The sequence below is a fragment of the Heloderma suspectum genome, chromosome 1 (genome assembly GCF_057233095.1).
Source record: "Heloderma suspectum isolate Gila_16-S chromosome 1, 16-S_ref, whole genome shotgun sequence".
Taxonomy (NCBI): Eukaryota; Metazoa; Chordata; class Lepidosauria; order Squamata; family Helodermatidae; genus Heloderma; species Heloderma suspectum.
The window spans coordinates 26,490,017-26,517,306 of NC_139458.1; the positions used below are offsets into that span (position 1 = coordinate 26,490,017).

At 45.6% G+C, this 27,290-nt stretch overlaps 1 protein-coding gene across 1 annotated transcript; it reads right to left on the reverse strand.

Moving 5' to 3' along the window:
• Nucleotides 1–13,610: 13,610 nt before the first annotated feature.
• LOC146357040 (extracellular tyrosine-protein kinase PKDCC-like) lies at nt 13,611–26,749 on the reverse strand. Its single transcript, XM_084826730.1, has 7 exons — nt 26,203–26,749; nt 25,222–25,344; nt 21,951–22,222; nt 20,215–20,294; nt 20,010–20,114; nt 17,811–17,987; nt 13,611–15,293 (listed from the first exon to the last, which is right to left on the reverse strand). The coding sequence occupies exons 1-7, from the start codon at nt 26,659–26,661 to the stop codon at nt 15,190–15,192; spliced, it is 1,320 nt and encodes a 439-aa protein (XP_084682856.1). The 5' UTR covers nt 26,662–26,749; the 3' UTR covers nt 13,611–15,189.
• Between the last annotated feature and the right edge of the window lie 541 nt (nt 26,750–27,290).

Here is a 27,290-nt window from a genome sequence, read left to right on the forward strand (position 1 = left end):
AGGGGAGCTCATCTGTGTAGAACACATAGCACAGTTCTCCATCAGACAGGAGGATCAGACAGGAGGCTGCTGATGCTGCCCCCATGTCGGGGAAATCGTGGTCCAAAAGACTGGAGGTCACACGTTTTTGGAGGATTTGGTAAAGCACTTTATTCATGCATGAAGTTGCTCTCCTGAGAGAGGAACAACTCCAAAATAGTGGCACACATACATATATATATATATACACATATAAGAGGCGGCCTCTGGGCGGGGCAGTTCCACCTTCAAGGTGGCCTCCATGCAGGGTTACCCAGCCAATAGCAACATTTGGCCGCAACTTACAACCAATCTTAAGATAACACAGCAAAGTTCTTGCACATTCTGCACATGCTCAGTTATACCTTACTCATGTGGGCATGATTCTCATCATGACTCTTGGCACATACGCAATGGTATCTGTTATCATCCCTTCATGGATCACTGCCTTGTTGTGGCGAAGGGGCTTGCGTAACTCAGTGAAGCCATAAGCTATGCCGTGCAGGGCCACCCAAGACGGACAGGTCATGGCAGAGAGTTCTGACAAAATGTGGTCCACTGGAGAAGGAAATGGCAACCCACTCCAGTATTCTTGCCAAGAAAACCCCATGGAACATATCACAAGGCTAAAAGAGATGATGCCAGAAGATGAGCCCCTCAGGTCGGAAGGTGTCCAATATACTACTGGGGAAGAGCAGAGGGTATTTCCAAGTAGCGCCAGAAAGAGTGAAGCGGCTGGGCTAAACCCGAAAGGACACTCAGCTGTGGATGTGTCTGGCGGTGAAAAGAAAATCCGATGCTGTAAAGAACAATATGGTTTAGGAACCTGGAATGTCAGATCAATGAATCAAGGTAAGCTGGAGGTGGTCAAACATGAGATGGCAAGATTGAACATCGACATCTTGGGAATCAGCGAACTCAAATGGACAGGCATGGGCGAATTTAATTCAGGTGACCATCATATCTACTATTGTGGGCAAGAATCCCTTAGAAGAAATGGAGTAGCACTCATAGTCAACAAAAGGGTGGGAAAAGCAGTACTGGGGTACAATCTTAAAAATGATAGAATGATCTCAGTACGAATCCAAGGCAAACCATTCAACATCACAGTAATTCAAGTCTATGCCCCAACCACTGATGCTGAAGAAGCTGAGGTTGATTGGTTCTATGAAGACCTACAACACCTTCTAGAACTAACACCAAAAAAAGATGTCCTCTTCTTTTAGGGGATTGGAATGCTAAAGTAGGAAGTCAAGAAATCACCGGGATAACAGGCAGGCATGGCCTTGGTGTACAAAACGAAGCAGGACAAAAGCTAATAGAGTTTTGCCAAGAGAACATGCTGATCATAGCAAACACTCTTTTCCAACAGCACAAGAGGCGACTCTACACATGGACATCATCAGATGGTCAATATCGAAATCAGATTGATTATGTCCTTTGCAGCCAAAGATGGAGAAGCTCCATACAGTCAGTCAAAACAAGACCTGGAGCTGACTGTGGCTCAGATCATGAGCTGCTTCTTGCAAAATTTCGGCTTAAATTGAAGAACGTCGGGAAAACCACTAAACCATTCAGGTATGGCCTAAATCATATCCCTTATGAATATACAGTGGAGGTGAGGAATAGATTTCAGGGATTAGACCTGATAGACAGAGTGCCTGAGGAACTATGGACGGAGGTCCGTAACATTGTTCAGGAGGCAGCAACAAAATCCATCGCAAAGGAAAAGAAATGCAAGAAAGCCAAGTGGCTGTCTGATGAGGCTTTACAAGTAGCTCACGAAAGAAGGGAAGCGAAAAGCAAGGGAGAAAGGGTTGCATATATCCAACTGAATGCAGAGTTCCAGAGAATAGCAAGGAGAGACAAGAAGGCCTTCTTAAATGAACAATGCAAAGAAATCGAGGAAAATAACAGAATGGGAAAGACTAGAGATCTCTTCAAGAAAATTGGAGATCTCAAGGGAACGTTTTGTGCAAAGATGGGCATGATAAAGAACAAAGAAGGCAGGGACCTAACAGAAGCAGATGAGATTAAGAAAAGGTGGCAAGAATACACAGAAGAACTATACAGGAAAGATCTGAATGTCCCTGATAGCCATGATAGTGCGGTCACTGAACTTGAGCCGGACATCCTCGAGAGTGAAGTCAAGTGGGCCTTAGGAAGCATTAGTAACAACAAAGCTAGCGGAGATGACAGTATGACCTTCTTTCTGTCCCATCAGCCAGGACAGCTAGACTGGTGGGGACGAGGGAGAGGGCCTTTTCTGTGGTGGCCCCCACTCTGTGGAACTCCCTCCCTAGGGAACTCTGTCATGCCCCCTCTTTAATGAGCTTTCATCGTGCATTAAAAATGTTGTTGTTCAGGCAGGCATTTGGGGTGGGTTAGGGTATTTTAGAAAATGTTTTTATTGTAGAATTTTATTGTTTTAAACTGTTTTTATTGTATGTTGTACATCGCCCAGAGTGGCTGGGTGACCAGCCAGATGGGCGATTAATAAATTTAATAATAAATAATAAATAAAAAGTATTCCAGCTGAGCTATTTAAAATCCTAAAAGATGATGCTGTTAAAGTGCTGCATTCAATATGCCAACAAATCTGGAACACTCAACAGTGGCCACAAGACTGGAAAAGGTCAGTTTACATTCCAATTCCAAAGAAGGGCAATGCCAAAGAGTGACTGAACGACTGAACAAATCTCTTATCAGCGACCTGAATACTTCAAAGCACTTCCTTACATGAACACAATAGAATTGCGAATGGAGATAGTCTCTTACTGCTTCTCCCACACCCACCACACAGGGCTGGTGCAAGCTCTCCTGCCACCTGAGACAGGAGAGCACATATGTGCCTCAGCTGTGTCTCCCCCCCCCCCACACACACAGTGCGTCTCCCTCACCCCTGTGCCTCACACTGCATCTCCGCCATGTCCCCCCCAACCCCATGTTGCATTCCATGTCTCCCCCCACTGCTGTGCATCTCCCACATTCCCCGTCTCCCATCTACCGTCTTATCTACCGCCTCCCATCTACCTCCCCATTGCCGCCATTGCTGTTGTTGTTGCTGCTGCTCTCTGAAGAGCCACATAGGCTGTAAAAAAATGGCCAGCGCAGCTCTGGAGAGAGACAGCCAGGCCCAAATGCATGGCTCTGTGAGGCCCAATGGGAGCAGTGACTGTGTCCATAGGATTGGTCCGCCTTCGGGAAATGGTCATGGGGATTTGACACTGCTCCAGTAAAACTAGCTGCAGACCAGGGCTGTAAATGAAATATAACTATAGAGTACACAGTCCTCAAATACCTTGATTGTATTTATCCCCCTGTCAAGTCTGTGAGCCCGTTCTCATCTGTTCCTTATTTTAAAAAATGAGTTCTGTGAGTTTTGAAGCACATCGTATTTTGTTTGTTGGTGTTACTTTATCTCTGTTTCTGTAATCTGGAATTAATGATTTCTTTAAAAACATGATTTTAAAAACATGTTTCCCCTCTCTTATCTCAAAACCATTGGGTGTTTTTCCCCACAAAAGTTTTCTTCCACTAACAATATCTTTCCAAAGATGTGATAAACGCTTTGTAAAGAAATACTGCTTCTCCAGCCACACATGTTTTCCATTGCAGCTGATCTCCTGTGGTTTCCAAACACCAGGCTAGATTCCTCTCCAAAGGTGGCTATGGGGAAAAGAGATCGCGAATAGCACAAAGACTCCAACATTTGTGTCAACTTGGAGCCAACAAACAAGTTTATTTGAAAGACAGATCCACTGCAGTTGGCTTCTTCATTCTGATACAAAGAACAGCCATGTTCTCTACACCATTGGTCTTTAACGGGGGGGATGGGACCCACAACAGGGTCATGCCCTGACATAATGTGGGTCACACACCACTGGCACCACCATTTTCTCTGACTTCTTTAAGGGGTTGTTGTTTTTAGAGGAGAGATGGAGAAAAACAGAAAGAAGAAAGCGATTCGGGGAGAGTCGGGGGAGAGTCAGGGAGTGAGTGAGTGAGAGAGAAGGATGGTCTGGTGCAGGGAAGGGAGATGGGAAGGGAGCATCCTTCCTGCAAGACCAAACTGATTGTCCAGACTGGATGTGTGTGTTTTTTTTAAAAAAAAAAACCTGGTACATTATCCATGACATGTCAAAATGGTGTGGCATCTTCGTGCTTTCTGTGTGTATCTCGAGTACTATCTGAATCTAGTAGGATTAGAATATGGGGGATTCTTGCTCATTTCTGGAGCCTGGGCTAAGTGACCTTCCAGCCGTCTCTACCTCTACTTAATTTCTATGTTCCTAGGAAGGAACTGACTGATGCAGCACCACTTACTAGCAACCCCAGTGGTACTGCTCCAGTTTTTCCCTTCAAGACCATTAGACCAGGGATGGGGAACGTGTGGCCCCCCAGAAGTTTTTGGACTGCAGCTCCCATAATCCCTCACCACTGGCTGTGCTGACTAGGGCTAATGGGCATTGCAGTCCAACATCTGGAGAGCCACATGTTCGCCACCCCTGCACCAGGCAATCCTTCTCAATCAACATCTTCTGTTTCTCTCTCCCCTACTTTAGACCAGTGGTGTCCACACTTTTTTTGATCATGCACCCCTATCAGCAAAAAGATTTTGAGCACGCACCACCAATATATGTATATTTATTTATAAATGATATACACAAAAAATAAAAATGAAAAAGGATGAGATAAAGATGAAATAAACAATATTTTTAAAATAATGTATTTACTAACAGTATAAAAAACCTTTTTGCTGTCATTAAAAGTATTATTAATGATAATATTTTTAGTGGGAGCAATGTAACTGAATATGCTTCATTATTTTTGAAAATCTTGGTTTAACACTTTGTGATACAGCGACTCAAGTACTGAAATAAACTGACTCTACATTCAGTGTATTTCAATACTTGGTTTTAATGGCTGTCATAGCTGGAAAAAAACACCTCACAAAGATACGTAGATCCAAATGGAAAAAGTGTATCATTGGCTGCACTTACTAAATCATGATGCTCATTTTTTAATCCTATCCACCATTTATGCAAAGGGTTTTGTTGAAATTCAGCTAGTAAGCATCCATCTTCCCTGATGTCAATCAGTTGTTCTTGCAAACTAATTGGAAGGTGTTGCATTTTTATATCTTTAACAAATAGGTTCAAAACCCACTGACACTCTTCATTTGGAAGATTTTTAACAGGATAGAAAATTCTGTTTCCAAGTTTTTAAAGTGTGCAGACATGAGAGTTTTTATAGGTGACACACTGACATCGTTGGAGCAACAAAATCACATACCGATGGAAACAGTTCCAAACATCCATCTTCAAAATGCTCTCTCCATAGCACTAGTTTCTTTAGAAAAGCAGTTACTTCTTCACTCATTGTTAAAACATCACCTTTACCTTGAAGGGACAGATTTATTTTAAAAAAACTATCTGCTAGGTAGCAAACTACTGACAGCCACTTGTCATCACAGAAAAGGTCAGGATGGCAGCTGCTCCGGCGACTCGTCTGAGCAAGCAACTGTGCCTTCCTCTGCCGTGCCTGGCAGAGCCTGGCGCAGTTGCTCTCGGTGGCAGAGGCAGGATAGGACCGGAGCTGAGAGAAATGTCATGGAGAGTCCCTCTCAGCTCCCTTCCCACCCTGCTGCCTCTGCCGCCTGGCAGCTCATCAGGGCAGTGTGAGGCTGCTCTATTTTCAGGCGGCTCGTGCACTTCAGTGGATCGTCTTGCGTACCCCCTGGGATGTGTGCACCCCACTTTGGGGACTACTGCAGTAGACCATGCCATGTAATAATGGGATATAGCACTTTAGAGTATTCAAAGCACTGCACACACATTATGCCAGTAATCCTTACAACAGGCCTATAGCATGGTGCCATATTATGTTCCCCATATTACAGATGCACAGAAGAGTGGGGCTGAGTCTTAAAGAATAGTCAGTAGACCAGCTGCAAGAGTTTCAGCAACTGCAAGAGTTTCAGGGGCCATTTTCACCTGCGGGACACTGTCCCCCCTCCCCCAGCTGCAGGCCACAGGGTGTTGTGCAGCCCGCAAGGTGCCTCAGGGGAAAACAAGTACAAAAGAACCAGTACTTTGCCACCCAAATTAGGCAGAAAACCATTCTGCGGTACTCCATTGTGCTACATTTACTTTAGTTTTACCATTAGTGCTCTGAACTGCTAAAAGTGCAGGTTTTTCATATGAAAAAATTGGCACCTTTGGAAGTACGGAGCACTAAAACGGTCTATTTATATTCACAACGGGGGGTGGGGGGATGAAAGCCTGCGGGCCCATATTGCCCGCCACTGCAATAGAGCACATAGTGCAATTAGTGGCTGGGAGGAAATTCAAACTGGAGGCTTCCTGATAAGAACATCAGAAGAACCATCAGACCAAATGTCAGTCTAGTCCAGCATTAGCCGACCAGTTGCCCGCAGGAAACCCACAAGCAGGACATGAGTGCAGCAGCACCCTCCCACCCATGTTCCCCAGCAACTGGTGTACATGGCAGGCTGCCTCTGATACTGGAGGTAGCATATAGTCATCAGGACTGGTAGGCATTGATAGCCTTATCGCCCAGGTATTTGTCCAATCCCCTTTTAAAGTAATGCAAATTGGTGACCATCACTACATCTTGTGGAAGTGAGTTCCATCGTTTAACTGAGCGCTGTGTGAAGAAGTACTTCCTTTTATCTGGTGCACGCCCAAAGCCACTATGCTACACCAACTCTTAGCTAGCGACACAGCAGTCCTACAGATTCAGAGGCAGTCGAATTCCTTCTCAGTTATAATCTGGATCACATCTTGCTATTTTTCGTTCAGGACCAGACTGGGGACTGGATGTTTCCAGTGGGCTCTGCTCTCAGGGTGGAAGATTCCAAGGTGCACTAGAACTCACTGTGCATGTGCATTTAAAGGAAAACAGGAAAGGCATCGGGTTGAGTCAGCAAAATGACATTGTGCGATGTCCAATCAGTCATCTGCTATATATGTCTTTCCTAGGTCATGGAAGGCCTTTCCACACATACTCGGAAACCTAGGTGCATCACTGATGCAATGCTACCTTTAATACTGGTTTATGTTGTTGTCACCTGGTGGTAATGCAAAAGTGTTTCTTTTAGAAAAGTTGGAGCTGAACATACTCCAGGCCTGTTTTGGGGTGTGGTTCCAAGATGGATGCCAAACTGAGAACTGTATAAAGAAATAAACAGGTTATTGTTTCACCTTACTGGTGTAGGCTACCTTTTTATTTTATTTTATTTTATTTTATTTTATTTGTTATTACATTTATATCCTGCCTGTTTTCTCCTTGCAAGGAACTCTAGGTGGCTGACAGAGTCCTCCTCCTGTCCATTTTATCCTCACAACAACCCTGTGAAGTAGGTTAGACTGCGAGTCAGTGACTGGCCCAAAGTCACCCAGTGGGCTTCAACGCTGACTGGGGACTTAACCGAGGTCTGCTGAGTCCCCGTCCAACACTAACTACTGCACCACACTAGCTTATGTTACAATACCGTCAATCTAGTGCATACCAGAGGTCTTTGCAGAGGCACTGTGAGGCCTAGCATGGAGAAGAGGCGTGCAGGGGGCAGGGGGAGTTGCACAGAAAAAGTTGCACAGGAACCACTATTAAGGTCCAACAGATTTTGAGTAAAAAGACACTTCTTCAAAGGTAACTTCTGATGGCACCGGGTTGTGTGACCTAGCCTGATGAAGACTTCTGAAGAACTCAAAAGCTTGCACACTTCTTGTGGTATTTTGAGAGATCCTAATAAAGATATTGCCGAACTGTGGATTTTTTTCTCACGGACCAGCACAGCTATCTTTGTATTTGTTTTTTTAGCCTCAGTGTTCCTCACCTAAAATAGGTATTAATTGCAGTATTAAATACTGGTATTAATTGGTTGCCTTTGGCCAGGTCTTTGTGCAGCTCTGCTAACCACATTGAGAGTTTTCTATCAGGATCCCTAATCCGACCTTCCCCAATCTGGAGCCCTCCAGCTCTGCTGTCTAGAGGATTTTGATAGTTGTAGTGAAACACAACTAGAGGGTGCTAGGTTGGGGAAGGTGGCCCTAAATCTATAGTAACTCTGATATAGCTTGTGTTTGTATATGCAGCGTATGGCTTCTGGAGTGCAGTAGACATTTGACTCCACTGCCACTGCCCAGCCACCCAGTGGACTGGTGGCTCCGAAGTCAGTCAGGTGGTGAATCTGCTCTGGGTTTCAGTCAGAACTCTAAAAGAGCGATCCCAGGTGCTCCTTTAGAGTTCTGACTGAAACCCAGAGTGGATTTACCACTCCAGACATTGGAGTAACCACCCTCCACTGCACCCATCCCATTTTGCGCCTAGCTCTGATTAGGAGACCTCAGGGTTCTTGTTGTTGTTCAGTCGTTCAGTCGTGTCCGACTCTTCGTGACCCCATGGACCATAGCACGCCAGGCCTTCCTGTCCTGCGCTCTCTCCCGGAGCGTGCTCAAGTTCATATTCATTGCATCCGTGATGCTATCTAGCCATCTCATCCTCTGCCGTCCCCTTCTCCTTTTGCCTTCCGTCTTTCCCAGCATCAGGGTCTTTTCCAGGGAGTTTTCTCTTCGCATTAGGTGGCCAAAATACTGGAGCTTCAGCTTCATTATCTGTCCTTCCAATGAGCACTCAGGGTTGATTTCCTTTAGGATGGACTGATTTGACCTCCTTGCAGTCCAGGGGACTCGTAAGAGTCTTCTCCAGCACCACAGTTCGAAAGCATCGATTCTTCGGCGCTCAGCCTTCCTTATAGTCCAGCTCTCACAGCCATACATTACTACTGGGAAAACCATAGCTTTGATTAGACGGACCTTTGTCGGCAAGGTGATGTCTCTGCTTCTTACTATGCTGTCTAGGTTTGCCATAGCTTTCCTCCCAAGGAGCAAGCGTCTTTTAATTTCATGGCTACAGTCACCGTCTGCGGTGATCTTGGAGCCCAAGAAAGTAAAATCTGTCACTGCTTCCATTTCTTCCCCTTCTATATGCCAGGAAGTGATGGGGCCAGATGCCATGATCTTCGTTTTTTTAATGTTGAGTTTCAAACCAGCTTTTGCACTCTCCTCTTTCACCCTCAACAAGAGGCTCTTGAGATCCTCTTCGCTTTCTGCCATTAGGGTGGTATCGTCTGCATATCGGAGGTTGTTGATAATTCTCCCGGCAATCTTAATTCCGACCTCTGATTCATCCAACCCGGCATTTCTCATGATGTACTCTGCATATAAGTTAAATAAGCAGGGGGACAATATGCAGCCTTGTCGTACTCCTTTCCCAATTTTGAACCACTCGGTTGTTCCATGTCTGGTTCTTACTGTTGCTTCTTGACCCTCGTACAGGTTTCTCAGGAGACAGGTAAGGTGGTCTGGTACTCCCATCACTTTAAGAATTTGCCACAGTTTGTTGTGATCCACACAATCAAAGGCTTTAGCGTAGTCAATGAAGCAGAAATAGACGTTTTTCTGGAATTCTCTTGCTTTCTCCATGATGCAGCGAATGTTGGCGATTTGATCTCTAGTTCCTCTGCCTCTTCGAAACCCAGCTTGTACTTCCGGTAGTTCTCGGTTCGCATACTGCTGAAGCCTAGCTTGTAGGATTTTGAGCATCACCTTGCTGGCATGTGAAATGAGCGCAATTGTGCGGTAGTTTGAACACTCTTTGGCGTTGCCCTTCTTTGGAATTGGAATGTAAACTGACCTTTTCCAGTCTTGTGGCCACTGTTGAGTGTTCCAGATTTGTTGGCATATTGAATGCAGCACTTTAACAGCATCATCTTTTAGGATTTTAAATAGCTCGGCTGGAATACTGTCATCTCCGCTAGCTTTGTTGTTACTAATGCTTCCTAAGGCCCACTTGATTTCACTCTCTAGGATGTCCGGCTCAAGTTCAGTGACCGCACTATCATGGCTATCAGGGACATTCAGATCTTTCCTGTATAGTTCTTCTGTGTATTCTTGCCACCTCTTCTTAATCTCATCTGCTTCTGTTAGGTCCCTGCCTTCTTTGTCCTTGATCATGCCCGTCTTTGCACAAAACGTTCCCTTGAGATCTCCAATTTTCTTGAAGAGATCTCTAGTCTTTCCCATTCTGTTGTTTTCCTCGATTTCTTTGCATTGTTCATTTAAGAAGGGTTCTTAGTAAAGAACAAAGTAGATCCCCCAGGGCTGAAGTCTGCCCACCCCTGACCTAGGGTTAAGGCTTCATCCCCTCAATTTGGCTGATAAGAAACTGGGCGTTGATCTCCCTCCCATCCTGCGGTCATTTCTTCTTTGAGAGTTTGTTGTTCTTATTTTATCTCCCAGGGTTGAAAGATATGGATAATAACCCCATTCTCCTTTACTAATCCGGACCAGCTTCTCAGTGAGTCTGCTGCAGAGAAAAAAGAACCAGAATTGGGGTCTTATGTTAGAAGAATAACCTTTTGCTTCTTCGTGCATCTAATGAAGTGGGCAGTGTCCACAAAAGCTTATTGCCAAAATACATTTGTTAGTCTTTAAGGTACCACAAGACCTGTTGTTTTTTAATCTTTTACTCATAGTTTTAAGAAACCTTTCCATCACAAAGCCCAGTGTAAGGTCACCATCAGAAGGGAATGCCTTGTCATTAGGACAGCTTTGTTGTTGTGCTAAATAGGATATATTCATTAATGGATTCTTCTCCAAGATGAGCTGGGGTGGCATTTCTGTGCATTTGAGCTGAGGACAATTGCATAACAATGGCAAGGGGAGAAGGGCACAGCTGTGTGCTAATGAGGCCTTATCAGCCCAGAGACTCTCATCTGCACTGGTCATCCGCACAGAGGATGTGCTCTGTCCAAACAAGACATTGTTGAAAGCTACCGACAGACAGACTCCACGGGATGCCATCTTAAGACCTTACTCGATGATTAAAAAGAAGAAATTTTATCTTACTGCTGTATGCATCATCAACTCCTCTCTGAGGAAAGGTTAGTCTGGGACTGTTTAGCTTGGACAAAAGGCAAGTGAGGGGAGACATGATAGAGGTGTATCAAATTATGCATGCTGTGGAGAAAGTGGGCAGGGAGACATTTTTCTCCCCCTCTCAATACTAGAACCCACTGGGGTCATCTTATGATGCCAATTGGTGGGAGCAGAAGCACTTCTTCACACAGTGCATAGTTAAACTATGGAATTCCCCATCACAAGATGTAGCAATGGCTACCGCTTTGGATGGCTTCTGTTGCAGAAATTTACCCTTCTGCCGGGCTCGGCCAGAGCACAGACACCGACTTTTGTTTGAGCGGATGTTTATTACCAGAACACCAAGGTGTGGTGCAGTCAAGAGTTGCCGACGTGGCCCCTTGGGACTGGACCCAGAACAACAGGCAACTTCGGTATTTATACAAACAAGTAAACGAGGCCCATGTCCTAAGCTTTGGTCAGTATTTGGTGCAGCACTGAGCGCGGAGTCAAGGGGCTACAACTTTCCTTCCAGTTTCCAAGGGCCCTGCTAGGCATTGTGACTCATGCACAGTAAGTTAATCAATCAGCCACCGTCCTCTTAGCTACATGACTTTCAGCACCTCAACAGCACATTCCCATGCTAACAATGCAAGTGGTATTTTTCCACTTCACTTGAAAAGGTTATAGATATATTCCTGGAGGAGAAGGCAATCAATGGCTACTAGTCCTGATGGCTAAGTGCTACCCCCAGTATCAGAGGCAGTAAGCCTATATACCGCAGTTGCTGAGGAACATGGGTGGGAGAGTGCAGTTGCACTTATGTCCTGCTCGTGGGTTTCCCATGGGCAGCTGGTTGGCCACTGTGAACAGAATGCTGGAATAGATGGACCCCGGTTTGATCCAACATGGCTCTTATGTTCATGTTAGCCTGTCAATTCAGGATGTTTCTAGGCATTAAAAAGATTTGGCTCCTAAAAGCCAGGCCTATAGGACCCAAGTCTGCATAAAACGTGCATATGTTGATTTCTATCTAGTTAAGCAAATTTTATTTATTTGTTCATTTATTTTCTATACCACCCAATAGCTGAAGCTCTTGTTTTAACAATTACTAGGTTTTATTTCATTTTCACAGGAGTCAAAGCCAGCCAATTTTCTCATTGAAATCAGCTGAAATAGAATTTGCACCATGCCCAAGATCTTCCCAAACCAATGGAAGTTTTTTCCTCCTAAGTTAACTGCCAGGGAGAGATTAGGAGGGCTGGGTGTTGCAGCATGTGGGGGCAGGAGAGTTAACCCTTCCCTCCCCAGCTGCAATCCCCCTTGAAAATTGTCCCCGGCCTGGCAATTAAGCTAAGCAAAAAAACTTCCATTGGCACCAGCAGACCAGGGCCCTAGGAAATATATTTGGGGCCTGTGCCCTTTAGGCCCAAGCCTAGTAACACCCCTGCTACAAAGGGTAGATGCGTGATCTAGGACTGGGATGTTCTTGGTTCAAATTTCATCCCAGCCATGAACTCACTGGCTGAATTGCCTTTGGACCAAATTAAGACATTACAACAGCAGACACAGCCACCTACTTTTTAATGTTAAGCAGCTGTGGGACACTACAAGTTGTACTGAAAGAGCAGTGGAAAGGGTGCAGTTATAAGAAAAGCTAGAGACCACCCATCCCTCTCTGCCCAATTTTTAAAAATCAAAATCACCAGGGGAGGAGTACTTGTACACTCTCTCTCTCTCTCACACACACACAACTGGAAAAACTGCTGGATTTGAGGTTTATAGAGCATCTGCCCTGTAATGTCTAGTTTGGCCCTTAAAATAAGGCACTCTCTCACCTCAACCCCTCATCTCCACTAGGGGAATAATAATAATGGCCAACCTGATCGGAAGCTTGTTATGAGAATTACTGAAATAATCTATGCAAAGCATTTTGACCACTTCAAAAAAATATTGTTCGGGACCATTCTATGGAGGTAAACTATGTTCCTGTCTGCTGTTTTTTCAGAGGGTATGTGTGTGTTCCAGAAAGAGAGCATTTGCCCATCGAAGAAATCCCCAAAAACTAAATTAATAATTTTTACAATATATTTTTAAATTTTGTGAGGCAAAAGACCTCATGAAGTAGCAGGACATTTCTCCAGGGGGTAGCCTTGCTGGTATTATCACATATACAGTTATTACATTAACGCTTCCACTTCCTTCTTCTATGTTGTCCAGAGAGATGTCAGCCTCAAAACAACTTCAACATAGATCTGCAAGGTAGATTAGGCTGAGAGTCAGTGATATGCTTGGGGCCAGTGTGGGCTGTGGGTTTTCTTCATCCAGCCTGGGTTTCCTTCCTCTCAAGGCAGGACTCTGGCTTCCCACCCACTGAAAGCCTAAATGAGCAGGTACACTGGACAGGTACAGAGAGCACTCAGTGTCTTAAAAAGTAAAATCTAAAGACCAATCAAAGGTCTCACTAACTAGGAAGTGTGTTCACATTTCTTTCAGGCAATTCGCAGTGCTATTCTCACCTAAGTGTGCTGCCTTCTTTAGCGTAATCCTAGCCGTATTTACTCAGATGTAAGAACCCTGTCTTCTTCCTTACGCAGTTAGAACGTTCATGAACATTCTATGACATCACAGCCAACAACGGGTGAGGATGGGCTTTCTGTCAACAGTTTATAGTAGGTTTTACCCTATTATATATGATACAAAGATACTACAATCCATTTTCAGAGCAGAAAAAGCCGTGACTTTATAGAATAAACTTTTATACATAGTTTGAACACTTTGCTCAGCAGGATTTCTTTCACTGAAAGTAACACTGGAAAACCTTCGAGGTTGATACAAAACTTTCCAAAAAGCTGCATCAGCTGCGTCACTATGGACTTTGCATCCCAAAATACCTGTCCCTTCTCCTTTCCTCTTGAAAGGAACTATAATAGTACTACAATACAGCTCCAATATATTGGGAGTTTGGACAGGAAAGGGTTAATGGAATCAGGAGCACTACAAATTTCCTAAAACACTTCCTGGCAAAGTATGCCAGCCAGGCACATCTTCTGTTAGGGAAAGTACAGGTAAATGGCCCACAATGACTAGGAAATAGCTGGAGACATAGAAGGTAAAGAGCCATCTGGGCAAAAGGTATACCTTTATCATCCTTCTCCCAAGGATGATATAATCTAGATGTGTGTGTCTTTGAAAGGGAACAAAGGGGAGAGATTACAGTTAAGAATTTGGGAGAGAGACATATAGAGGCGGCTGGGAGAGAGGTAGTTCGTTGGGGCTCTGGAAAGTACCTTTTGGGGAGGGGGTCTCTCTGGAGATCTGATGTGGGTCAGTGGAATTTGCTGTTGGGAGTGTTTAAGCTGTGCAACCTGTACATTTGTAAATATATCAAAATATTACAAAACGCCTTACAGCTCCAGTGAGCTCTCCTTCAAAGGAAGCCAAACCTGAGAAGCCAGAGAGAAATTAAATCTGTCTTCATGGATCCCTCCAAAGAATTGATCAGCTCTTTTGGAATGGTCCTTGAGGATATATCAATCTATTATCTGCTGATTATCTATTGGGAGCAAAGTATATCTTAATCGGCTAAACAGCCATGAACATACTGTTAAAGATATGTGCAGGGGTCCCAGTCCACACCCAGCCAACTGGATTGTGGCAACCATCTACAGCTCACACACCATGGTGGTCCCATGGTAATGTCTATTCTTTGGCTGGTGAGCTGGTTTCTTGATGCAGCAGGCAGCAATCTGTTGCAAATTCCAGTGGCGGCTGAAATCAGATTATGCACATTTCAAACCCTTGAGACTGGGAACAGATAAACAAAGAACTTGGCACGGTAATTCTGGGTTGGGTGGCATCTTACACAAGGAAGGTTTGCTTTGATCTGTGATTTGGCACCCTTTGACTCAGACAAAACTGGCACAGAGAAATATCCCGCAGCAGAAATTATGCGTGGTGTGGAGAAGGTGGATAGGGAGACATTTTTCTCTCTGTCTCACAATACTAGAACCTGGGGTCATCTTATGAAGCAGATTGGTGGGAGCAGAAGTACACAAGGAAGGTTTGCTTTGATCACTGAATTGGCACCTTTTGACTCAGACAAAGCTGGCACAGAGAAACATCCCACAGCAAAGGGTGCCATCCCTTTGAGTGGGTGAAATTAGTCCCAGTGACTGTTCTTTCACTACTCCTTGTCCAACGTCTCTGTACTTTCTCAGGCTCTGCGTCAGAGGCTTCCCCTTGAGGTTGCATCTCGTTTAACATAAACCACGGTATTGCTGCCTGGAATTAAGTCAGTGAAATTGCTTTGAAACAAAGCAAGTGGACGTCCTGGAGAAAATAATTTGGGGGTGGGGGGAAGGGGGCAAAAGAGAACAAAGCAAGTTCAGTAAGAGCAGCTAAGAAGATAACACAGGCTGAGATTAAATTCGTTGATTCATTTTATTTATTCCATTTCTGTACCACCCAATAGTCAAAGCTCTCTGGGTGTTTCACAGAAATTCCAATCACGAATACAAAATAAAAAAATTAAAAAAATCTTTTAACATACAAAATTTTAAAGCAGTTTAAAACAGTTAAAATAAGATACCAGGACCCGATAAACAATTGACATAATGCTCATATGGCTGCGAGTAAAGCACAGTTTTAACCTAGCACCGAAAAGATGGCAATGCTGGTGCTAGGGGGACCTCAGTGGGGAGAGCATTCCACAGTCAGGGGGCCACAACTGAGAAGACCCCCTCCTTTGCTACCATTCTCCAAACCTCCCTGGGAGGAAGGCCTCAGTTGCTGATCGTAGTGTCCAGGTAGGTTAATTTGGAATGGTAAAAGCATTCCAGAAAGCATTCCATATGTTCCTGCCCAATTGCTAAGATCACCTTTGGAGGCTCTTCCCTGGGTGCTGCCACCCACACAGGTGCAATGGGTGGCTACCAAAGAAAGAGCCTTCTTTGTAGTGGCCCCCTGGAATGCCTTTTCCAGGGAGATCCCCGGGGTGTCTTCACTGATACATTTAGTTGCCAGGCTAAGATTTTCCTCTTCTGGAAGCCATTTAAACTTTAAGCTGTTGCTCTTATTTGTTGCATTTATTGTTTGGGTTGTTATTGTATTGTTTGGGTTTTTTATAACTGTAAACTGCCCTGAGGGCATCTGCCAGGTGGGTGGTATATACATTTGATATCTAAATCTATCTAAATCAAGTTTTCCCACAATTCCTTCTGCTTGCCTATAGTAGCCCTAGGGATGTAACAGAAATTCATTTCAGTTCATTTTTCATCAGGATTTATCTAGCTCACGCCTTCTGAACCAAACATGGACTTGGACACAATCTACAGTCAAAGACAACACGGAATGAAAATCCAATACAACTAGGACTCATATACAAATATCACAGTTAAAGACAACTGGTGCAAATAGCATCTAATCAAAGTTAGATGCTATTTGCAGATTTACACATTTGGAACACAGTCCTGGACATTGTTGGAGAAGCCTGCAGATAGGAGCTCTTCATCCTTAACAACGAGGGCTGTTTAGCTTTAATTACAGGTAATAGCTCAGATGGTTGCAGAAGTGTCAGCTAAAATGGGGCAACTGATGGTATACTTAAAAAAAAAAAAATGCACACTAGCTACCTTCAGTGAAAGGCTGTCATCAGTGCTAATTACAGGGCATTTGTGAAATTTGTCAGTTTGCGGATTTAGGTTGATAAAAGAATATCATAAATATTATTGGTATAATTATAAGTGTGGCTTTCACTGTAGGCTTTTCACCTCAAATACCCCAAGGTATTTGGAAAAAAAGCTCCATGCATATCACATGGATTACTTCATCCTCTTTGGCTGGTGGACACAGAAGCGGTTTACTGATGCAGAGCAAATCTACTAAAAAATATTTAGGACAGTAAATGGAAAGGGATTTCATAGATCTCACAGAATCATACGGTTGGAAGGGGCCTACAAGACCATCAAGTCCAACCCCTGCTCAGTGCAGGAAGCCTGATTCCCAGGCGGTCTCCCATCCTAGTAACCAGGGCTGACCCTGCTTAGCTTATGGGATCATCTGACCTTGCATTGGAGATACTGAAGAAAAGAATCAGTCCAATACAGCTGTTTGATTGAAAATGCATCTCTCAATGTATTCTTTCCCAAATGTTAATCTGAGTCCAAACAGACAAAAAAATATTAAAAGATATTCCAGGAATTGATTGCACCACCTTCTGTGTCACAGTTCACTCAACTTAGCCAACATAACTTAGTCTGGGCAATTGCAAGAATGATGAATTGGGTGCAACAGTCAACTAAATAGTCATTAAGGTTGCAATCCTATGCATGTTTAGACAGAAAAAAAGTCCCACAACTCCCAGCATTCCCCAGCCAACATGGCTGGCTAGGAATGCTGAGAGTTGTAGGGCTTCTTTCTGTCTAAACATGCATAGGATTGTGCCTACAGCGGATTAACAACCAATTAACAGCCTCATGTAGAAAAGCTTGCTGTGAGCTTCCCATAGCCATCTGGCTGGCTACTGTGGGAGACAGGATGCTAGACTAAACTAAGCCTTATTTTTTTTCCTTTCTGAGGGTGGAAATAAGAGCTCCTCAAGGAAATAAGTGGAGAAAATCAGGACTTTACTGTGGCTGATGGGATCCCAGTGAGTCCACTCAAAAACAAACGGTAGTAACAAAGGGAATCAGTCAGTCAGCCCTAAAGGTAACTTATCTGTATCTTAAGTGTCACCTAGAACAGGTTCCCGGATCCTGTACTACAAAAGCTAAAGACTGCTGAAAAATAATATCTGAGGGAAAGGACTGGTTGGTGGTTTGTCAGCAATGCTTAGTCACTTGATCTCACCTGTCCATGTCCTCTGTGGAGTGACGATAAAATGTCGACACTGTGGGTGTGAACTACAAATGGCTGCTGCTTCCTCTGTGTTGTGAACAGAGATCATGCATCCCAAATGGCTATAAGATGGCCAGCATTTGTAGTCCTCTGTATCCATATTACGGAATCCCTTTAAGGCAATGTATTCTTGGAGGGTAAGGGAGAAAACGAAGTTATTATTATGTATATAATATACACAAACTTTAATGGTTTAAACTAGTGGTGTGCCAAAAATTTCTCCCACATTTTTTCTGACTACTCTCGTTCAATTTGATAGAACAGAAATACCTTTCGAAAAGAAATTCAATGGTGAAGAAATTTTGGAGAAATGCTCATGGGTTGGGTTTGGGTTTCTGGGCTTAGATTACTTAGGAGGTGGCTGAGGAGTGAGCACAAGTGTCCTGTCTGTCATTGTACAATCATCTCTCTGGTTGCCTGTAGCCTCCTCAGCTTCCTACACTTCAACTAAAGCCCAGTTTAAGACACCATGAGGTAATTCCTCCTATAGGGCTTTTTCAGATCAGGATATGCAGGCAGCCTGGGAGGCTAGCTGTGATTAGGTAAGCTCAAAAACACCACAAAAATAAATCATACAACATCCTGAATGAGGCAGAACAATAGAAACCTCATTCATGGGGGGAGAAAACTTTCAGGAAATTGGAGGACGGATTTTGGCAGAGCACTAACTCCACCTCATCCCTGGAGCTGGACACAACACTGCCCCCACCTGCACTGCAGTGGATGCAAACTGGGGGCCAGCCTGCCAAGACAGTTGATGCTGTTGCAGCATGAAGACCCCCCCCCCAACACCCTTAGGAAAAAATAAATAAGCTGTGCTACAAGCCTCCAAGGCCGCATTCCAGTAGTGGGTGGGGCTGAAGGCAAAAGGGGCAGGGCTGAGCCAACAATGTGGTGTGGCTGCAAAAAAAGCAAATCCTATTTTGGGCTGCATTAATAGAAGTATAGCTTCCAAATCACGTGAAGTACTAGTTCCCTTCCACTCAGCACTGGTTAGGCCTCATCTGGAGTACTGTGTCCAGTTCTGGACGCCACACTTTACAAGAAGGATGCAGACAAACTGGAGAGGGTTCAGAGGAGGGCAACAAAGATGATCAGGGACTGGAAACAAAGCCCTGTGAGGAGAGTCTGAAAGAACTGGGCATGTTTAGCCTTGAGAAGACTGAGGGGAGATATGATAGCATTCTTCAAGTACTTGAAAGGCTGTCACAGAGAGGAAGGCCAGGACCTCTTCTTGATCATCCCAGAGTGCAGGACATGGAATAATGGACTCAAGTTACAGGATGCCAGATTCCGGCTGAACATCAGGAGAAACTTCCTGACTGTTAGAGCAATACGGCAATGGAACCAATGACCTAGGGAGGTGGTGGGCTCTCCCACACTGGAGGCATTCAAGACGATGCTGGACAACCACCTGTCAGGGATTAGATCCCTGCATTGAGTAGGGGGCTAGACTCGATGGTCTTGCCTCTTCCAACCCTACTATTTATGATTCTATGAAAGGGTGCAGAGTAAAAAATACCACCATAGATGAGCTTTGATCTACTCAGGCCGGTAAGCCTTAGGAGAGGCACGTCAACCTTTTAGAATGGGGGGTGGGGGGAAATGCGGAAAAGCTGGCAAACCACCAAAAGATCAGGGGAGGGGAAATGGAACCACCCAATGACTTAGGGAGGAGGGCTGGCATGGGACCCAGGCTGGATTTGGCCCGCAGGTCTGTGGTTCAAAACCTTTGGTTTAAACTTTAAACGGTATTTGCTATCATCACAGTAAAGCGGCAGTGGGGCGGATTATCTCTCGGTCCACCTCGCACACAGTGCCTCACTCTGGACAGCCTCACATGAGTCCTGCCAGCCATTTTCCCACAGCACCAAATACCGTTTGAAGTTAAGCAGTATTCACCAAGGTAGCAAAAGTAGTGGCAGCATTGGGCCACAGCAAGTTGTGGCAGTAGCAGCAGGTGCAGACAAGCTTGGTGTCGTGGCATCAGTGCCAGGCATCCCTGTGGACATGATCCGCCACCCCTCCTGAGCCACTTGCCTCCCTAAGAATCAGGGTAGGGCCAGCCCTGCTGTACTCTGGAGTCTGCCATTCCTCGCTGAGATAACATCATTCTGTAAAGGCTTTAAAAGTATCATCTGAAATCCATACCTTTTAAATGAGAAGGTTTTTTCGGCAGGTAAAGTCCAGACTTGTACAAATGCAAAACTTTCCGAAAAGCTCTCAGGGTTTCACTTGCTCCGTATCGCAAATCACCTACATGGGCAGAGGGGTGGGTGATGTTTTAAGGAGAAAGGTGCTTTAAAGCTGCTCTTATTTAAATAAATGGCTTTTAAAATGTAATGTTAGCACATACCTGTGGCATTCAGGATATCTGCCAGAATAGGTTGCAAAGTGAAAGGCGCAGTATGTGGCAAGAGATACGTGAAAAAATACCTACAAAAACGTATTATTTTTATTTCATTAATTTGTAAATCTTAAATGGTATGTCAATGGGCTTAACTGTTAGTACAACTTAAGAGGCAAATATTACTAAAGTCTGACATATCTTCCTAAATCTCATGATTTCATAGAATCATTGAACCATAGGGTTGGAAGGGGCCTACAAGATCATGGAGTCCAACCCCCTGCTCACCACAGGAAGCCTGATTCCCAGGTGGTCTCCCATCCAAGTACTAACCAGGGCTGATCCTGCTTAGCTTCTGAGATCAGACAAGATCATCCACATCCAGCCCTTTGGTCTTTCATAATTTGGACGGATTGACCCATGAGTAGGGAATGTGGTGCTCACCGGCACCAGTGCTCCCCCAGACACTTTTTTTGGTGCCTGCTGAGGTGTCCTACCCCTCCCATTTATTTTTAAAGACAATGGAACCAATTACCTGGGGAGGTGGTGGGCTCTCCCACACTGGAGGCATTCAAGACGAGGCTGGACAGCCATCTGTCAGGGATGCTCTGACTTGGATTCCTGCACTGAGCAGGGGATTGGACTCGATGGTCTTGTAGGCCCCTTCCAACCCAACTATTCTATGATTCTAAGTATAAATCTTCTTACCAGCAGCTGAGACCGCTGGTGGTAAAGTGAGAGCCACCAGCTTCTGCTATGTTTACTTCCCATGAATGCCTCTAGGTCACATGTGGGGCTCAGATACATTCTTAGGAATTAAAGATGTTGGGCAGTTGCAGGCTGATGCTTTCCTCTGCAGTGCACCATGCCACCAAGGAAAAGGGAAATAAGAAAAAGTGACTGCTGTCACTTCTGTCTGGTAAACTGCAGAGGGAGAGAAACTAAAGAGATCTCTGCTTTATACTCAGTCTTTGGGCCAGGTTACTTGCCCTTTGTGACTAGCCATGCCTCCCAAGGCAGTGATTTTGTGGTGGTGCCCAGGGCAGTTCCTCAAATTGCCAAATGTACTCATGAATCCTAAAAGGTTGCCTAACCCTGGTTTGACTTTTGATTTGTTATCTAAGGAAGAGAAAATCTCCTTTGCTAGAACTGAACTGGCTGTTGACAGGGACCGGATGGTGTTGGCTAACTGCTCTGTAATGGTATACTACTTAGAGGAGTCCCCAATGTAGCGCCTGTGAGGCTCTCCACTCTCTGTTCCCTTCAAAAATTTATTTTTAATTAAAAACTTGAAAAACATTAGGGCGCCAAGTTCTCCTTCCTGTTCCTGAACCTGCCGCTGAGCAGTGGGCAGGAAGACACAGAAATAGTTGCTTCCTGGCTCCACCCAACCTTCTTCCGCCCACATGGACTTTTCCTCTTTGCTCTCTCTGTCTCACCACCCCCAGCCTTGCTATTTCTCTCCACCAAACACCTTTCCTCACTATTTCTGTCACTTTCCCATCCCTACCCTTCTTTCTCTCTTCTCCACCCCTTTGCCTTGCTATTTCTCTCCAACACACACCTCTTTTGACTAGCCAGGCCCCACGGCAGCCATTATGGGACTAACCACATCCCCCATGCAGCCATTTTGTGGTGGTGCCCAAAGCAGTTTCCAAAATTTGTACCCATGGGTCCAAACAGGTTGGAGACCTTTGCACTACTAAGTTGCTCTTTCCCATATATGTCAATGTTATCCAACATACCGGTATGCATTGAAGAGATTCCTTTTCTCATTTATTCCTTCACACTTCCCATGTGCAGCACATTGGAAAGAGAAGCTTTTTGTGGGGAATTCCAGTGTGCAGTCCTCATCGCTCTTGCAGGATAATTCTTCAGTGCTCACATCATCCAGGTCAGTAACTTTCAAGAGCCCGTTCACCATCACAAATTGCCTGGGTTGGAAATCCAGAAGGGCAATGGAGCCCAGAGGAGAATTTGCCAAGTAATAGAGCAGTTCTACCAAATCCAGGCAAATCTGAAAGAGAGGAAACGAAGGCTGTCTGATTGGAAGCATTTGAATACATGGGGAAGATATGAAGCTGACAAATACAACAATATCAATTTTCCAAGTGCTGATCCTTATGTAGCCAAAACTGCACCATCCACAAACAAAAAGGAAGGTATCAAGAAACCCAAGGTTTGCACAGGTGCAAAAAAAAAAAAATCTTCTGGAAAAAAACCCCTACTGGGGTGGGTAGGAGCCCTGTAAAAGATCCCAACGAGGACTGAGCACGGTCAGTGGGGACAGAATGCTGACTATCTGTTGTGTGGAGGGAAATGGAAAACCAGGGGAGATGCAAAGCATCTTGGATAGCTCCTTTAGAGTTCTGACTGGTTCTGACTGAAACCCAAAGAGGATTTACTGTCCCACTGACATTCAAGCCACCAACCTCCACTGGATGGAATGGAGTATTCTGGACAAAAACATGGATGGCTGAAATTCAGGACTACTCCACATCACAACATTTTGTTACAGGTTCTACTTCTTTTGGTGTCTATTCCTGGTCCCTAACTCCAAGGCAGAACTCCAACGACTGGCTCTCCAGATGTTTTGGCCTACAACTCCCATCAGCCCTAGCCAGCATAGCCAATGGTGAGGGAGTATGGGAGTTGTAGGTCAAAACATCTGGTGGGCCACCCCCCCTTACTCCTAATCATTCCCAATCCTCCTAATCTAAATTAGAAATACATGTTAGTCCATTATTAAAATTCCATGGTTTACCTAATCTCTTCAGAAAGATGCAGTTGCAATATTAAAACACATACACTCCTAAAGGCACCCAAGTTTTCCCTTCCATTTTTGTGTCAGCAGTCTGCCTCTCTTCCCACCTATATTTTTGCATCTTGTTTTGCAATTCAGGAGGATTACAGCTGCTAAGGCAAAAACAAAAACACCCACAATCTGAGCTGTGTTAGGTATGGGATCATAGCCAGCCTTTCAGTATCTCTCAACTGCATCTGGAATATGCATTCTGGAGTTAAGTGTACGTCTATATGACTTGCCTTTGAAAACAGTCCAGCCATTTCAACCGCTAAAAAGAAACGCGAATGCCTCTGTGTTGACATGGTATGAGTTGGTAGAATTGTATTTCAGCGTGTCCTAGAACATCTGCACTGTTTGCTTCCAGGTCCAATTCAAAATGCTGATTTTGAGCTTGTAAAGCCCTAAGCAGTCTGGACTTCTGACCAACTTGGAAGCACCTTCTCCTATATGAACCCTGCAAGGTTTTAGCATCAGTTGATGTGGTTCCTGGAACCACCTTTTCAAGAACCCAAACTCAGCATTGGTTTCCACCAGGCACAGCACCCTTTTGATTGTCCAGAGCTGTGGAATGCTGGAAAGAACCTGCATACCCTTCTCAAGAAGTCTCAACAATCAACAGGCATTATTCATACTAGACCTTCCTCCAGTCTTTTGGGATTCTAGTGGAGAACATTTTGCACTGGGAAATTTTGTCAGGCCCAAGTTTCCCATAGTAAGTGCCAGCTAGTGTGGCCATGTGTCCTCTTTTATAGAAGGTAGTCCTCTATTTGAAGGGCTGCCAGAGGACTGTTCTCTATTTTGAAGGCATCCTATTTGAAGGGCTGTCCAGTCCAAGGCTGGTATAAAGATAAGGAACCATGAGAAGGAGGAGCTAAAGGGCCTTGACGTTACCCATCAACAGCACCTGGACAGCAGACTGAGCAAGGCACACAGGTCACCTGGCCACAGTCTTGCACACTGTGGTGAGATGCACTGTATATCTATTTAAATTATAATAATTATTTCTAAATGTGCATTGTTGTTTATTCACTCAGTCGCTTCCAAATCTTCGTGACTTCATGGACCAGCCCACGCCAGAGCTTCCTGTCAGCCGTCGCCACCCTATGCACCATAAATGTGCATATATACTTATAAATTATATTTGCAAAATCTACGCAAATCTCTTTTTTGGCAACTCATAAGTGGCCACCTTAGTGCCAGCCTCAAATGAACTGCTTTCTCCTAAACAACCTTTATGGAAAACCAGCCAATTGTGTTTGCAACAAAATGACTCCCCCTATCCTAAATTAGATTGCTGAAATAAACAAAAAAATGCTTTGGGTAACCAGGGATGGTTTTTTGTATGGAAGGGCTAAGACCTCCATTCAGTTCTGGTACTCAAAACAAATTCCTGGCCTCAGAATTCTGCTCCAAGTGTATTTCTTTTGGATCAGGCCCATTTTATAGATCTCAGGATTCTAATAAAGAACAAAGGAGATCTCTTAAGCCTGAAGTCTGTCCATCCCATCCTATGGGATGAAACCCGCCCGCCCCTACCCGAGAGCCTAGAGAACTGTTGCCAGTCAGAGTAATCAGCCAATGTGGTGTAGTGATTAGCACCTAGACTGGGACTAGAAAGATGCAGGTTCTAGTCCTGACTCGGACATGAAGGTCACTGGGTGACTTTGGACCAGTCACTGACTCTCCGACTCACCTACCTCACAGAGTTACTGTGAAGATGAAATGGAGAGGACGATTATGCTGCCTTGGGCTCTGGGGAGGAAAGGCAGAATATAAATTTAATAAATCAATAAACACATAATACTAGCCTGGATGGACAAATACTCTAACTTGGGATATAACAGCTGCCTGCGTCCCTATGAAGTAAGTTCCATAGGTCATTTTTACTCTGGGTTAGGTGCAGGAGGTGAGAACCTATTATATACATAAACTTGATGCAGGTTATTTTCCCTCCTTTAATTATAGTTAACGTTCAGACAGCCAATCCCTGTCTCATTTTTTCCAAACCTTTTCTGACTTTTTAAACCATTATCAGTGATGGGGATGTGTGCGTAACGCGATTTCAAAGAAATCAAAACAAAATTTTCCAAAAGACCTTCCATAAGCAAACAGAAAAGATTGTCGAGAAGATCCCATTTGCACTTTGCATGGACTCAGTCTGGGGTCTAATTGCTACTGATAAAAACTCTCCCTTGTTTTTGTTTTCTTACTTTAAATCTCTCTTCCCAGGGGGTCTGCAGAAGCCGAATCATCTCCAAAGGAGTTCCCAGCTCCAGCATGGTGATCACTTTCATTTCAAGATCTAAGCTTCTATCACAGCATTGACCACGCAACTGTAAAGAGAAAATGCAGATCGCCATAATAATAAAAATGGAGTTGCAAGATTTAGCTTTCTGAAAAGCAAGAACATAGGATGGTTTGTATGGAGATGGGGAAATGGCAAATGAAGATATACGAAACACTCAGCTAATCTGATGGGATTCCAGTACAGTAAGAATATTCCCAAATGGATAGTTCTAAGCATGCTGATGCTGGATACAACCTATAATGTTAATTAGCCTGTGGTTTGAAGTTGAGTGTTTACACCGCCCAGAGAACAGAGCGTTCTCCTTGATCTTTGTTTGCCATTAACTGAGCCAAGCCTATTTTCCCCCTCAAAGATGTACAGCAATCTGCTTTCAGTGGCTTTCTTCCACCCTCCTTACCAGCAGGTCATTAACAAGTAATTCAGAGACTTCAGACTTAATTTACAGATGGCAGATGCAAAGACTTGCCTATCTAACTGCACTTGAGGTTTGTTGAGGCTCCCACCACACATTTTAAACTACCGGGACGGGGGAGTTCAAAGTATGGCATTAAACCTCGCACAATCCCATGCACGTTTCCTTAGAAGTATTCCCACTACGTTCAGTGGGATTTCCGCCCACGTATTAAGCGTCGTTGGGAATGCAGCCCTAATTACGGCATAAACCCTACTGGATTTCAGTGGGATTAAGCACCATTTGGATCCGCCTTGGGCACCACTGGCTGGAAAGGCGAGACAGAAAGATAACCAATAAGCAGACATTTAACGGCCACGCTAGAGCGCACAAAAGGCGCCCCGGATTGCGCCCCCCAAACATTCAACGTCAGGGAACTGCCGACTGGGTCGGGTCCGGTGCCTGCCTGTCCCCGAGGCCGGTCCTACGTGCCTTGACGACGCCGGGGTGATCGAGGCTCTGCAGCAAAACCGTCTCCTTGAGCAGCTTGTAAGAGGCGAGCCGGTAGCAACCTTCGGGGTGTCCGTAGCGCTGTACGCAGCGGCTCACGTCGCTGCCGGCCCAATGCACGGCTTTCAGGGCGACCTCCTCGCCGCCGGGCGACAGGGCGGCCCTCAGCACCAGCTTGGTGATGCCGGAGCCCGCCAGGCTCGCGCCCGCCAGCCCGCGCAGCTCGGCGCAGCCCAGGGCGCCCGGAGGAAGAGCCGAAGCGCCCCGCGCCCGGGCGGAGGCTGCCAAGCGGCTCAGGTCCAGCTGCCGCCGCTCCAGCTCCTGCATTAAGCTCCGCGGCACCCGGGCGTCCAAGGGCCGCCACGGGCCCGAGGTGACAAGGGCCAGCGCGAGCAGGGCAGGGGCGGCCAGGAGGGCGAGGAGCGCCTCGGGCCCCGGCATGGCGCGGAAGGCGAAGGCGTCTCCGCAAGTCTGGCAAGGGAAGGGCGATCAGCTTACCGCCCGGCAGGCGTGTCCGCAGCGAGTCACCGCCCAGCGCCCAGGTTTTCCCCGGGAGGAGGCCCTCGCGGAGAGGGAAGCCGAGACCTTGGGAATGGAACAGCCTTCCCCCGCAGGGCGCCCGTCCGCGGTCTGGGACCACAACCCATCGTCCCCAGCCAACCTGCTGGCTGGGGATAATGGGAGCCGGGGTCCCAGGCAGCCGGCGGGTGCCCGGTTTGGGGCGGGGGGAGCCGAACTACACTCTCACATACGCACAGATCAGCCGGGCTTCAAGATCTGGGCAGGGCTCACCCTCGGAACCGTCTTTTCAGTGGGTGCTTGTGAGGCTCGAAGAGGGCTGCGGCATCGCGGGAGGGCCTCTGGGCCGCCACCGAGCGCAGACGGAAGGCCGGAGATGGAACTCTCTTCCCTGGCACCACCGCCCAACCACAGCAGTGCTTTTCGGCGGAGTGCAGCTGCCGGTTTGGGAAGGTTCTCGGGACCGGGGAGATTCTAGGACAACCTTCTGGAACCTGGGGCCCTCCTGATGTGTTGGATCGCAACTCCCATCATTCCCAGCCATGCTGGGA